The 14,203-nt window shown below is 42.8% G+C and overlaps 1 protein-coding gene across 5 annotated transcripts in view; it reads right to left on the bottom strand.

Moving 5' to 3' along the window:
- The window catches only part of LOC129817225 (MAM domain-containing glycosylphosphatidylinositol anchor protein 2-like), a 341,866-nt gene that overhangs the window by 123,688 nt on the left and 203,975 nt on the right, over positions 1-14,203 (bottom strand). For all 5 annotated transcript variants that reach the window (XM_055872257.1, XM_055872256.1, XM_055872255.1 and 2 more), the window contains exons 7-8: positions 11,112-11,203; positions 10,793-11,030 (exon numbers count right to left, since the gene is read on the bottom strand). In XM_055872257.1, coding sequence (XP_055728232.1) covers positions 10,793-11,030; positions 11,112-11,203 — 330 coding nt within the window. The remainder of the gene's footprint in view (positions 1-10,792; positions 11,031-11,111; positions 11,204-14,203) is intronic.

Raw genomic sequence — 14,203 nt, forward strand, 5'->3', positions numbered from 1 at the left:
TGACGAGAGAGGGATGGACGGTTGAACTAAGGACAATGTGGCGTCGATGAGTCAAACATTTATTCTAGTGTTAAAATTGACTAAAAGTGCAAATAGGATAATTCTGGTCATGATGTCAGTCCCGTCTAAAATGCAGATTGGAACCTAAGTGCGTTACAACGAGTAAATGAAGGTTGTGTTTGGATGTCAACAAATCATGCCCCCTTTTGCCAAGCTCCAACATGCAAATCGCCCTTCCGCCCAGTTCGCTTCCCTTCATTGAATGGGGCTCCGTTGATTCATCGCCCCCCAACCAACGTGTTCAAAGGATCAAAGACCTTTAAACTGAAAAGTCCTTTACGAATTGACATAAAACGCATGCTTCCAGCAGAATGCTCAGCCAACAACTATGGTTTGCATGCCATGCTGAAGGACCCCATCAAGCGGGAATAGGTGGTTGTAGTCCGTTGGTCCCCAGCGGTGGTGAGTATACCGGGTAGCTAGACCATAGACTGTTGTTTATGTATCTGGTTATGTGTATTTTGGTCATCTTTATCACTATCATTGCTAACATAGCTGATGTTAGATAGCTAGCTACCATCTAGCTACTAGCTGGCTAACGTTAGCCCACCTCAATACATCTCGGATTTGGCTTAGAAACACAGTAACTTTTGATAAGGAGGTTAATAATTAGTAGGAAATCCTTTTATCATGTTTGTGAATACACCAGGTTGACTTTAGATGCAGTATAACCAAAAATGTTTTTAAACTAACCCAAGATAGACCAGAGCCTGTCATTTCCAATGGGAACAAATTAATCATATTGGGCAGAAAAAGCAATGAGGTGGGCAGAGCCGATAACGAGCTAGTGAGATCCTATTGGCGCGTTCTAGCATTTATTAGCATATTTACGTTAGGGAAAGTGTGCAACAACTCAATTCGCCCTTGCACTACTTCTAAAAAGTGCATTATTTGGAAACTTTGTGTAAAGTGTAAAGTCTAAAACGCAGTCCACTCTGTTTGTTAAAAGATTCTAGTTTTGGAAACAGAAAACTGTACGGAGATCAAATGTTTCATCAATGAGAAAATATGCAGAATGTCGGCCAAAATCCATATTGCTCCATTCCACTGGGATTCCTCTCATCACCATATTTGGTAGTGATTGGAAACACCAACTGGATGCTTCACATTTATACATCCAGTGAAATATCTGTCTCATTGTTCTATCTGTGGTATAACTTTAGCACAGCTAACTAAGATTGAGGGGACCACCGTATTTTAGCTGGCTAACATTAGGATCGCTGGTTATTTTTGACAAACTTTCCTAGTAACAGCAATGGCAACATTGACATCTCTCTACTCATAATATGGCAAAGTTGTTTCCTATGAATTATTTACATTTTAGCAGACGCTCTTATTCAGAGCGACTTACAGAAGTGAGTGCATATACTTTTATACTGGTTCCCCCCGTGGGAATCAAACCCACAACCCTGGCGTTGCCAGTGCCATACTCTACCAACTGAGTTTACATGGGACTGTTTGCCTATTTTAGCAACGTCATCATATTTCCACGGCACTCTAAGTTAGAGTAATTAGACAAAACAGTCACGAGCCGCCGAGGTGAAAACCATGTCTAGGGCACAAAAAAATATTGGATGCAGCTATGGTGGTAATAGCTAACTCACGCCTGACTATAACAGTGTACTAACTAGCAGCCCCAAAACTCAAGCCAACCCAGGGCCATAGCGAAACGCGGCACAGTTTGTTGTATAGTGTAACGGTGTCACCGGCCTGAATCGAATCCAATCTGTGGCCAGTCAGTCTACATCTGTAAAGCATAGAATTCGCTTCCAAACGAGCTAGAATCAGCTTCCAAATGATTTATTGAGATCATGTTTATAATTAAGGGATGATGGCAATCGTTGGTCATGTTTTTCTGTTAGACAAAGTGCACAGTTGGGCGCCAGACTGATACCCTGGTCATGAATGGATGCCGGTGACCTACCAGAAGGAACAAAGGTGGGTATCATAACATGTCCAGCAATGTGATTGCAATGGTTTAGCGACATCCCCAAATAATTTCATGCACTGTTCACTTGCTATTTTCACAGCTTGTCAGGCAAGACCTCTGAGTAAAAATGTGTCATGCGACACAAGTACCCTTGTGACACCTCCTCCGTTGTTGCCAGTCTCCCTGGACTCCTATGAAATAAAATGCCATTGACCACTTGGCTGTGTATTATATCACCCTGTCACAGTCCCTCCCAGTCAAAACTACCTCATACGATTGCCTGCTGTAGTTGTTCGAGAGATGTCCAGTTTGCAGCTGAACATGCAGCATAAAGTTGACCAGCAAAGTGGCTCTCATCAGCATCATGCAGACATACCCTCACTGTGAACATTCCTATAAATGGAACATGGAGCAGGTTGGCAAGTATCCGGCCAGCAACCTTCACCTGTCAGCGGCAGCTTTTACAGGCTCATCATTTGTACAAATTCAGAAGGTAACCCTCTTCCTTACTTTAATACATTTGACAACCCAATTGTGAAACACAATTTATATGTAAACTGACATTATTTGTTTCCTGGTGCAACCAGACTGATCTCTGTGTTCACCGTTCTATTTCACTTCACATTTTATGGTATCTGAAGTGGAATATAGAGATGAATGCAGCGATCATGTAGGTTCCACCAGGCTAATCATAACCACCATTGATAATGTAATCAGTGCCCTGTGTGTGTGGCACCGACCAGTAACTTTGATAAGTGGCCAGGAGCTGATCTACACTGCTATGATCATCAATGGGGTTCTGGCAAAGACCTCACCTCAAGCCTCACCTCTTGCCTTGCTCAGAATTATAACAGAATTAGGTAGGTTTAGTCTGACCTCTTCAAACTTCAACATAGTACCTGTTTGTGTGTCAGATATGACCTATCTTAATGACATTGGCAATATAACTATGTGTGTGTATGTGTTCACAGAAACATGTATGGAGCCAGAACATGGAGACTTGCAAGATGATGTGATGAAGTCCAGACTGACAGAGGGGCTTGGTACTGATGTCTCTGAATGGAGAGAGACCTGGCACTCAGTATAACATTTGTGTATGTCTGTGTATTCTGCACCAGGACCAGGGAACTTCTGTTGTATACGGGACAACACACAGGAAAGTATGATCACTCTGACATGTTTGCCAAGGTAGCCCCATTACCAACCTACAAAATGCTGATAGGCACAGTATCCATATCAACTGGGAATAACAATGAAAGATGAAATGTTATATTAGCAGAACACTGCTCCTATGGTATTACATAAAGGGTTGTTGATTCTACATGAACCTGTTACTACATGTGAAAGTTATCAAAACACTTAGTTTAGAATATCTACATATTTCAGCAATTGCATTCTTCTCATATTACTCTGTAGGCTACTGACCTATTCAAAACTTCCCCTGGCACCTCGCCCTGCCTGTAGTTATTGAACTCAACCTGTAGGAGGTGTGTTTGTTGTGAATGCTGGGGGCAAGGTTCTGACAGATTGGTGGGGGTAAAGACACACCCAAGAAAACACCCACATCAAACCAACTTATGTTTGGTTTCTGTCATGGCTGCCAGCATTTCTTGAGCAGCAAGACAAAAAACAAGGCCAAATCAGCGGGTGCAGTTCCCCTTTAAGTGAGTGCACTGGGGCTGAATTAAGTAGAGGAGGGTCACATAGAGTAATGTTACCCGACTCAGATATCTCAAATTAATTAAAACAAATTAGAGGTTGTCTCCAAGTCGAACCATGCTTCTGGAAGGCCAGTGGCTCTCACCAGTGTTTATTATTAATACAGCTTGGTGCCTATTTTGAATCAGCCCTTAATTAATTTTTATTAAGTGCAGTTATTAATTTGGTTGGAGAGCCGCCATGTGCTATTGGGTATCCCAAGTGTGGAACTGGCTGATGATTGAGAAACTGCTTATCAGGAACATATTCATTACTTAAACATGGGAGAGATGGAGGTGATTTTCTATCCCCAAAAGCATTCTTGTTAATCAATTACTACATGGCTCAGGCCGAGCAAGGAGCTACGATGAAAACCAGTGGAGCTTGTAGCTCTCTGGGACTGGGTTGGAGACCACTGGGAGTAAGATGTGGAATTACAAATGTTTGTATCCCATCGCTAACAGGCACGGTTTTCTATTTCTTGTGTGTGCAACCACAGGTGTAATGCTGCTACAATGTTCTGTTTATGACCAATGTACCACGGGTTTTAATTAGGAGCTCAATGGGATTTAAAGACAAAGTGAAGAAGAATAGGGCTAACTGAAAACAGGTGTGTCTTATTCTCCTACTATTCCAAAAATACTTAACTTGTGCAATCCACTGATAAAGTTCAGCACATGCTAGTTTTGATGAGGAATCTGTTTCAGAGTCAAAGTGGAGGAGAGGAATAAGGACAGTCAGGTTTTATGAAAGGCATGCCAAGGACGCCACCATAGGTTAGTCTGAGTGTCCCTGTCTCCTCCTCTACTAAATACACCTTAACCGGCTAATGCAAAGATTACTCTCCCTGTGTTGAGAATAAACGCGTCTCTCTCTCGCACTTTCTCGTTGTCTCTCTCTCTCTCCCACTCACTCTCCCTAACGCTCTCACTCTCTCTACAGCTTCATTAAAGGTCCAATGCAGCCATTTTCATCTCAATATCAAATCATTTCTGGGAAACAGTTAAAGATGCACTCCAGGATCTTAAGCACAAGAAATTCGTAACATAGTACGAATTGGATTTGTGACATGTGCCGAATACAACAAGTTACCCGTGAATACAACAGACCTTACCGTGAAATACTTACTTACAAGCCCTTAACCAACAATGCAGAGTTTTTATTATATTTGCTCAAGTAAAAAAAATAACACAATAAAATAACAATAACGAGGCTATATACTGGGGGTACCGGTACCAAGTCAATGTGCAGGGGTACAGGTTAGTCAAGGTAACATATAACACAAATTGCTAAATGTTTTTAAAATAATAATAATTTTAGCACTGCACAATTTGATGATGTGGTACACAAAAAAACGGGACCACTTTTGGCTCGTGGACACCACTTTCAAATCTACTGCCTGAAATTACACAGAGTTCCAGAATGCATCTTTAAGTACCTTATTGCAATTGCAATCAATTAAAATGGTAAAAAAGTTTTACGAAATTGCTTCTTAGCAAAGCACTTTTACTTAAGTATGTTTTGAATGAAGTACTGTACTACCTTTTTAAAACCATTCGTTATTCAGTACAATTTTATAGGCTATCCATAATAGTAGATCGTGATGGCACTGATCGTTTGCGGGTGATTGCCACCCGGAGCCAGAAAAACGGATCATCGCTGTTTAGTCAGTGACCAATCAAAACATGTAGCTAACTAGATATGAATGGTCATCAATTTGGCTATGGATGGCTTTAGCAGCTTGTAGCCTAGTTGTCTAGCATTCTAGCAGGCTAATATTAGCTAGCTATACTTGCAACTAAGTTAGCTAGCTAGCTAGCTACATGACTAAGGACCACCCAATTGTAATAGCCGTTATTGTGGCTAGCACGTCAGTGTCACTATGTGTGGTGGTGGCTAGCTAACTAGCCATGTAAATTATCTGGGCTAGCTTACAACATTACCTAGGCTAACATCAGTAAGTGAACTAGATAGCTAGCTAACGTTAGCTTGCTTGGTCATCTAGCTAGGAATTTTAGCTATGTACTTTGTCTAAATTAGGATACCGTTCACCTAAAAGTCAGACTCAGTAAGTCTCAGAATAGGTCCATTTGTATTCTTCTTTTAGCTAACAATATTTAGTTAGATCACTCAGATGATGTATGGAAGCATATAATATCCAAATGTCACAATTACATCACATAAAATGTATGTTTGCTGGGTAAAACTAGTATAACAGGGGCCTGGGGCTTAACCTTTACATAAGCATTCATAACACCTTTATGAAGCAGTTCATGACATATTAATGAGAGTTTAAGTAGGCCTATCATTCATTACATTAACGTTCATGATTGATGTATTCATTCAACATCAGAGTCTCTCTCTGTTTGGTCAACACATGATTCTAATTTTATTGTGTGTGTTTGTGACGTGAGGGAGAACAATTGATGGGCTGGTTTTAATTAATTAATCTTGCATATAATTGTGTGAGTCTACACAAAAGGTACAGCTAGACATGGACTCACCACAATACTAGACAACTTTTTAGAGCAGAGAACATTTGACAAACTCACTACAAGCCTCAGTATCTGACAATAACAAGTATGGAAAGTTTCTGTTCGGGCTATTGTAATGTCAGTGATATGATGAACTAAGTAGCCACATGAAGGAAAATATGCAAAAATATTACATTGTTCTGATGTTGTGTAATTGCAGGTTGTGTAATTGCCACCATGCAGGTTTGGTCTACCTGAAGCATCATCTTGACACAATGACATAGCACGAGACAGAGCAGTGAATGATGCCCAAAAGGTCACAAGGTACAGGGGATCTGGATGGGTACCTTGCCTGTGTGTCAGACAAGATGGACCTGCTTCATTCCTTTCCATACATAAAGAAGCTGTCTATCAAACTGAACACAGGACTGCCTGCCTCTGCAGCTTGTAAGTGTATTCTTAGCTGTGTTGGACTGCTCTTCACTGCAAAGACTTCATGCGTCCTCTGAAACATGACCTGTCAAACTGAGCTTCTTAATAACCGCTCGTTTATCCCGGAAGCCAGCTGCACCAATGTGTCGGAGGAAACACCGTTCAACTGACGACCGAGGTCAGCCTGCAGTCTCCCGGCCCGCCACAAGAGCACGATGAGCCAAGTAAAGTCCCCCCCGGCCAAACCCTCCCCTAACCCGGATGACGCTCGGCCAATTGTGCACCGCCCTATGAGTCCCGATCACTGCCGGTTGGGATCGAACCTGGATCTGTAGTGATGCCTCTAACAATGTGATGCAGTGCATTAGATCGCTGTGCCACTCTGGAGGCCTACTTTTACTTTTTTTAAATTAGCTACTTTTTACTTTTACATTTGTTGTTTTTTTACTCTTACACTAAAAGGGCACTATCATAACAATTTTCACGGTATTATTCCAATCTCATAGTGTGAAAATATTAACAAAACAAGAAAATCTGTATTTTGACTGCAGTAGGCCTTTAAAGGGGGACACTAAATTTAAGATTAATTGCATTTTATCCTATAGCGTGAAAATGCGCCCTCCTCCGTTCCTCTCTTCCTCTTTTCTTCTCGCCAGTCTTTTAATTCTGTTGGTATTGGATGGGGAAATCTGGGCTCTCGTTTGGATACTGCACATGAATAAACCATTAACTGTGCAATCTCAGGGTGCCCAAAAGAAAAAAAAGAGACTTGGATACTTAATGAGTGTGCGATGATTGTAAATATTAGCACTATTTTGTGGGGTGGGGGTGACTAATGAAAGCTGTGGGGATAAAAGTGTAGTGAAAAGTACAGTAGAGTAGGAATATTCTCTGTCTGTGTTGTAGATAATGAGTGTTGGGCTTAGCTGGGGCTGGGGGACTAGGACTGCAGTAGGGTAGAAGAGGCTGGGGTGGGCTGGAGGCTGGGCTGGGCAGGGCTGGGCATGGCAGGGGGTGGTTAAGCATGACTACGGCTGGAGCTGGGCTAGAATAAGATGTGCTAGTTTAGTTGGACTGGCCTGGGTCCGCACTTGGCTGTGAGAGAGTTTCACAGTGTTCAGGATTGAGATACTTTAGACTCCATCTCTATCCAAACACTTCTAGGGCGTGAGGCCCCATCTCTTTCCAAATACATCAACAGCGTGAGGCCCCATCTTTTTCATAACACTTCCATGGCCAGTAGCCCTGGCAGAGCTGCAGTGTAATCTGCTCTAAATGCTTATATTAAGAGACTGTAATTACCACTAGTTTCTCTCTCCCTTCTGGAGAACATCAGAGACGGCTTAGTTAGCCCAAACAGACCGCCAGCCAGGACCGAGACTGACCACTCAGTGCACAGCCGCACCATTGGCTAATAGGCTAATAAACCGCTGAGTCATTGGCTAACAACAACAGAGCGACAGCCAGGATACAAAACAAGGAGATACAACAATTTCTCTCGACACAGTGATCATACTACTTCAGAACATCTCAATGTAGTCCCCAAAGAAAGCTACGGAAGGGCAATGACGAAGGCAGCACACAGTAGAATTGTATGTTCGTTTTCTCTTCTACCTGTACATGAATCACTGTGTCTGCACGCAACTCTTTCATCGTGTTCAAACCGCCGCAACTTAAAACAACCTTCACCGTAAAAAAACAGACCAAGCACAAAAGGCCCTTTCATATTATATGATAATCATAAAGAGAGGTATGATTACCTCTTCTTCTCTCAAACAGCAGCAGTGATGGTTCACATTAAAGAGTGTGTTTCTGCGTCGGTGAGTCTCGGCCAGGCACACACAAACACGCATGCACGCGCAAACACACACACACACTGTTACGTCTCTCGTTGGTAGAAAGACCGGACCAAGGTGCAGCGTGGTAGGCGTACATTTTCTTTATTAATGTTCCACCAAAAACAATAAACAATACTACGAACGTATAGCTTCGTAGTGCAAAACATGCAACAAAACAAAGACAAGATCCCACAAAACCCAAACGGAAACTAACAACTTATATCTGATTCCCAATCAGAGACAACGATAGACAACTGCCTCCGATTGGAAATCAAACACACCAACATAGAAACAGAAAACCTAGAATGCCCACCCTAATCACACCCTGACCTAACCAAAAAGAGATATAAAAAGGCTCTCTAAGGTCAGAGTGTGACACACACACACACACACACACACACACACACACACACACACACACACACACACACACACACACACACACACACACACACACACACACACACACACACACACACACACACACACACAGAGAGACAGAGACAGACACACTCCAAAGGGAAAGGCTGCACTACTTAGAAGATAATGAGGAAACAAACTGGACAAGTACGATTGATCCCACTGTTTTATAGCACAGGGGATTATCAAAGGATTATATTAGGGTAATTATGTACGAAGTTCGACAAGAGGCTTTCATGTTGCTGCAGTGAATGGCAGCAGGGTGTGTTGTCACAGAGTGTGTGTAGTAAAGAGAGTGAGGAGGCTTGCCATAGCTACACACACAGAGGCAAGCATGCACAGGCAGACACACACACACACACACAAGCGCACACGCACAAACGCGAGCCCGCACGCGCACACACACACTTATCAGGAAGCTACCATGCCCTGGCGCCTTTCAAACACACCAAATCAGCGGCCAGCGAACTCGGAATGTTTCTTCAGGAACACAACCGGCTCCCTTTGGTAATTCCAATCTCGGAGCGACAACGGTCTAGATGAGAAACTGCATGCCTGTTTGGCAGAGGAATTCCAAGTGGAAATTCCCAATCGGAGCACCTCTCGTCTGAGGTATGTTATCGATTAGGTCCCGTCCATTAGCAAAGGAGATGAGCGATGGGTTAATGGGAGGTGGCACAACACAGCAGGATGGGAGATCATTGATTGACCTCTAAGTGGTAATTACACATGATACCCCCCAACCCCCCTCCCGACCCAGTGTAATCACTTCTCCTTGTTAACCCATAGCCCTCTCCTCCTCCTTAACACCTACCATTCTTTCCCTAACCACTACCAATACAAACTTCTGCCCTTTTCTTTTCCTACTGTATCGATGGTACCCTCCACAAACTCACTGTGTTGGGTATGTGCTGTATATCTTCAGCTTATTCACTTGTAATGAAGCCACCATTCTAATCACCAGAATATCCTTATTTAAAGTCTCCCAGAGACACGATGCATGTAATGAATGTATGTCATGTTAGTAACACAAATGGTAGTAGCAGCAGCCAATTAGATGAAAGGAATGGATTTAGTTTTGGAGCATGTCTGCATTCCAAATGGTAACATTCCAAATGGCACCCTATTCCCTATTTAGTGCAGTAATTTTGATCAGAGCCCAGGTCAAAAGAGGTACACTATATAGGGATCATGGTGAAATTTGTGGTGAAGCCCATAAATTGAGTTTGGATACCAGGCAACAGGATTGGATGTTTGGTTCGGATTAGTTTGGGGTAGGAAATAGGTCACATTGTGGAAACAATACCACATGCTAATTGATAGGGGCAAATTCAATAGGTTACCATTTAATGTGTTTGTGGGAAATAGAGGAATTATGAAAGTGTATTTCTCCAGAGTGTGTATGTTTCAGCAGAAGAGAACATTTCTATTGCTGTGTGTGTGTGTGTGTGTGTGTGTGTGTGTGTGTGTGTGTGTGTGTGTGTGTGTGTGTGTGTGTGTGTGTGTGTGTGTGTGTGTGTCTGTGTGTGTGTGTGTGTGTGTGTCTGTGTGTGTGTGTGTGTGTGTGTGTCTGTGTGTGTGTGTGTGTGTGTGTGTGTGTGTGTGTGTGTGTGTGTGTGTGTGTGTGTGTGTGTGTGTGTGTGTGTGTGTTAGTCTTGATGATGTACTGTATGCATGCACGTGTCTGTGTACATCCCAAATGGCACCCTATTCCCTATATAGTGCACTACTTTTGACCAAGGCCCATACGGCTCTGGTCAAAAGTAGTGCACTATACAGTATAGGCTATAGGATACAATTTGGGATACATACACTGTGTAGTCTTACGGAAGTCTCTATCCGCCACAGTGGCGAAATGCTGATGTGTGTGTGTTATTGCTGAGTGTGGAGAAGTGTTTAAGTCAATCTCCTGCTCTGACATGGCGGTGTGTGAGACTCACCAGTAGTGGAGGAGATGTTGACGTCTATGCTGATCTCAGGTATGCCCCCTCCCTTCAGCGCAGCCACACAGGTGTAGGTGCCAAAGTCAGTGAACTTCAGGTCAATGATATCCAGGTTGGTGGTGCCTGGGGAAATGTCAGGGTCCGTCTGGGTGATCACCATTCGCTCAGAGCTACGCATGGCGCGCCCGTTCTTCAGCCAACCAAATGTCAGCTCCTCAGGGGGCGTGGCCTCCACCTGGAAGGAGTGGATAGTTGAGTATGCGTGTGAAAAGGGGATTGTGTGTGTGTGTGTGTGTGTGTGTGTGTGTGTTCTTACCTGGCAGGAGATCTTGACCTCGCGGCCAATTTGGATGTTGTCGTCATTGTGGTAGGGGTCAGGGGTGATCCAGAAACGCCCCTTCTTCAGCGCTGTGGAGAGAACATAGAGACAGACACACCAGAAAGTGAGAGAGGTACAATCCATGTGTGTGTTTAAGTGGCAGCCACAGGAGTAATTCCACATTGCCCTTTATTTGACACTGTAGACAAAAGATACACTTAAGTGTTTTTCTGCTGTTTGTAGAACAATAATGGAGAAAATGGTTTCCTTTTTTTAGAAAGGAAATGTGTATTTTTGCTTTTCCCCGGCCTCTTGAGACAACAAACACAACAGTTGAGAGGTTAAAGGCAACATGGGGTCAGCAACAGTGCAACACGTTTTTAGAAGGGTGCAGTAAATTGATTTTGAATTGGGCGTCAAATTGTAAAGTAGCAAACTGCTGGCTGATCAGACTGAAATACTGTATGTTTGTCTGAGATTCACTTTATCCAGTCACAGTCTGTCTGAGATGTGATTCATCCAATCAAACAAGTGTTGCATTCATTGATTGGAGAGGAAGTCATTAAATGAACACACACACACGCACACGCACACGCACACGCACACGCACACGCACACGCACACGCACACGCACACGCACACACACACACACACACACACACACACACACACACACACACACACACACACACACACACACACACACACACACACACACACACACACACACACACACACAGAAAGCAGAACATTTGAGAAATATCAATGGAAAGATACTTATGGCTAATCCAGTTTAGCTTTCAAACAGCGTCATCAAATCAGAGCGAAAAGAAAAGTGGGCTGATTTCATTCTAATCTATGTTGCATTGTTTCCCAACTCTGCTGCTGTACAATTCATCTCGTCTGCACACACACACACAAAAAGATGGCGCTACAGAAATCTTTTCATCTAGCAATTCCCTTGAGACATTATCATATTCAGTTTGGCGAAAAAGAAAAATGAATACAAAACCTGCATGTCAGATTTAAACACAGGAAATTGAATGTGCAAAACATTGCGATGATGGAGCCGAGCAGAGGGAAGAAGGGGGGGGGGGGGGCACAGAGGGAAAGAGAGTGACACAAGCCTGCACACTAAGGAACCAGACTCAAACCAGACTCAAACCAATGTCAGCAGGTGGGTGAAAGACTGAAGACTGTTCCTGACACGTCTCAACAAATGTTGGTATTTGATTTTTTATTAGGATCCCCATTAGCTGTTGCAAAAGCAGCAGCTACTCTTCCTGGGGTCCACACAAAACATGAAACATGAGATAATACAGAACACTAATAGACAAGAACAGCTCAAGGACAGAACTACATCAATTTACAAAAGGCCCACATAGCCTACATGTCAATACATACACACATATCAATACATACACAAACTATCTAGGTCAAATAGAGGAGAGGAGTTGTGCCGTGAGGTGTTGCTTTATCAGTTTTTTTGAAACCAGGTTTTCTGTTCATTAAATGAGATGGGAGATGCATGCAATAATGGTTCTATATAATACTGTATGCTTTCTTGAATTTGTTCTGGATTTGGGAACTGTGAAAATACCCCTGGTGGCATGTCTGGTGTGGTAAGTGTGTGTGTCAGAGCTGTGTGTATGTGGACTATGCAAAGAATTTGGAATTGTAATGTTTCTTACAAAAAGACGAAGTGAGGCAGTCAGTCTCTCCTCAACTCTTAGCCAAGAGACACTGGCATGCAGTATTTACAGTAGCCCTCTGAATACAATGAAGTGCAACACGTGCCGTTCTGTTCTGGGTCTGTTGCTGCTAAATTAGGTCTTTCCTTGCAGCACTCGACCACACGACTGGACAATAGTAAAAACAATGACAAAACTAGAGCCTGTAGGACTTGCTTTTTGGAGTGTGGTGTCAAAAAAAGCTGAGCATCTCTTTATTACAGACAGACCTCTCCCCATCTTTACAACCATTGGATCTATATATTTTGATCATGACAGTTTCCAATCTAAGGTAACACCAAGTAATTTAGTCTCATCAACTTGTTCAACAGCTACACCATTCATTACCAGTGTTGTATCTTTAGTATCCTTAATGTGATGACATGCTATTTTATCAAATCTAATACCTAACGTTTAATTGATTACGTGATTGAATTAAATCATTTAACAATTCATGCATTAATAAACTGGGGCACCATGGAGAAGTTTATTTAAGGAGTTCCGTTTTCCAAATGAATTCTTAGAGATCTAAAGAGCTCTTACATTTCAGTCATCATTAATTATTCTTTACTTTCTTTCAGTCTCATCTGAACGTCGTACAATTCTTGGTTATATGCACGAACCCTAGTTTCCATAATGAATCAGCAATATACAAATTGGCTTATTTATTTATGAACTAACTAAATTATCACAGGAATACATAACAAACAAACAGTAGATATTGGTTACTAACAATGATAGAAAAGTCCCTAGTGGGCTAAACAGATATGACAGCTTGGTAGACAAAAGGAAAGGGGTGGGACTGAGAAAGAGCGGGAAAGACAAAATGGATTCATTACACATAGCCTATAATTATATTCATTGAAATGCTAACCCTTTCCACATGAACGGCCGCTCATTCGAGAATAATTGCAATGTATATATATATTTACGCCCGTATGTCGTTGTTGGCTTCTCTGTTGGGAATCCTCGATCGTCTTGTAGGGTTCATCAGAGTCTCTGGTAAGTCTTCGCGGCTCTGGTGGTTAGAATGGATACTTCAGAGTAGCATTCAGAAATGTTCTCAGAAATGTTCAGCCTTTAAGTCTTTACTGAAGACTCATCTCTTCAGTGGGTCATATGATTGAGTGTAGTCTGGCCCAGGAGTGTGAAGGTGAACGGAAAGGCTCTGGAGCAACGAACTGCCCTTGCTGTCTCTGCCTGGCCGGTTCCCCTCTCTCCACTGGGATTCTCTGCCTCTAACCCTACTACAGGGGCTGAGTCACTGGCTTACTGGTGCTCTTTCATGCCGTCCCTAAGAGGGGTGCGTTACTTGAGTGGGTTGAGTGACTGACGTGATCTTCCTGTCTGGGTTGGCGC

This window comes from Salvelinus fontinalis, chromosome 20, assembly GCF_029448725.1.
Source record: "Salvelinus fontinalis isolate EN_2023a chromosome 20, ASM2944872v1, whole genome shotgun sequence".
NCBI classification, from domain to species: domain Eukaryota; kingdom Metazoa; phylum Chordata; class Actinopteri; order Salmoniformes; family Salmonidae; genus Salvelinus; species Salvelinus fontinalis.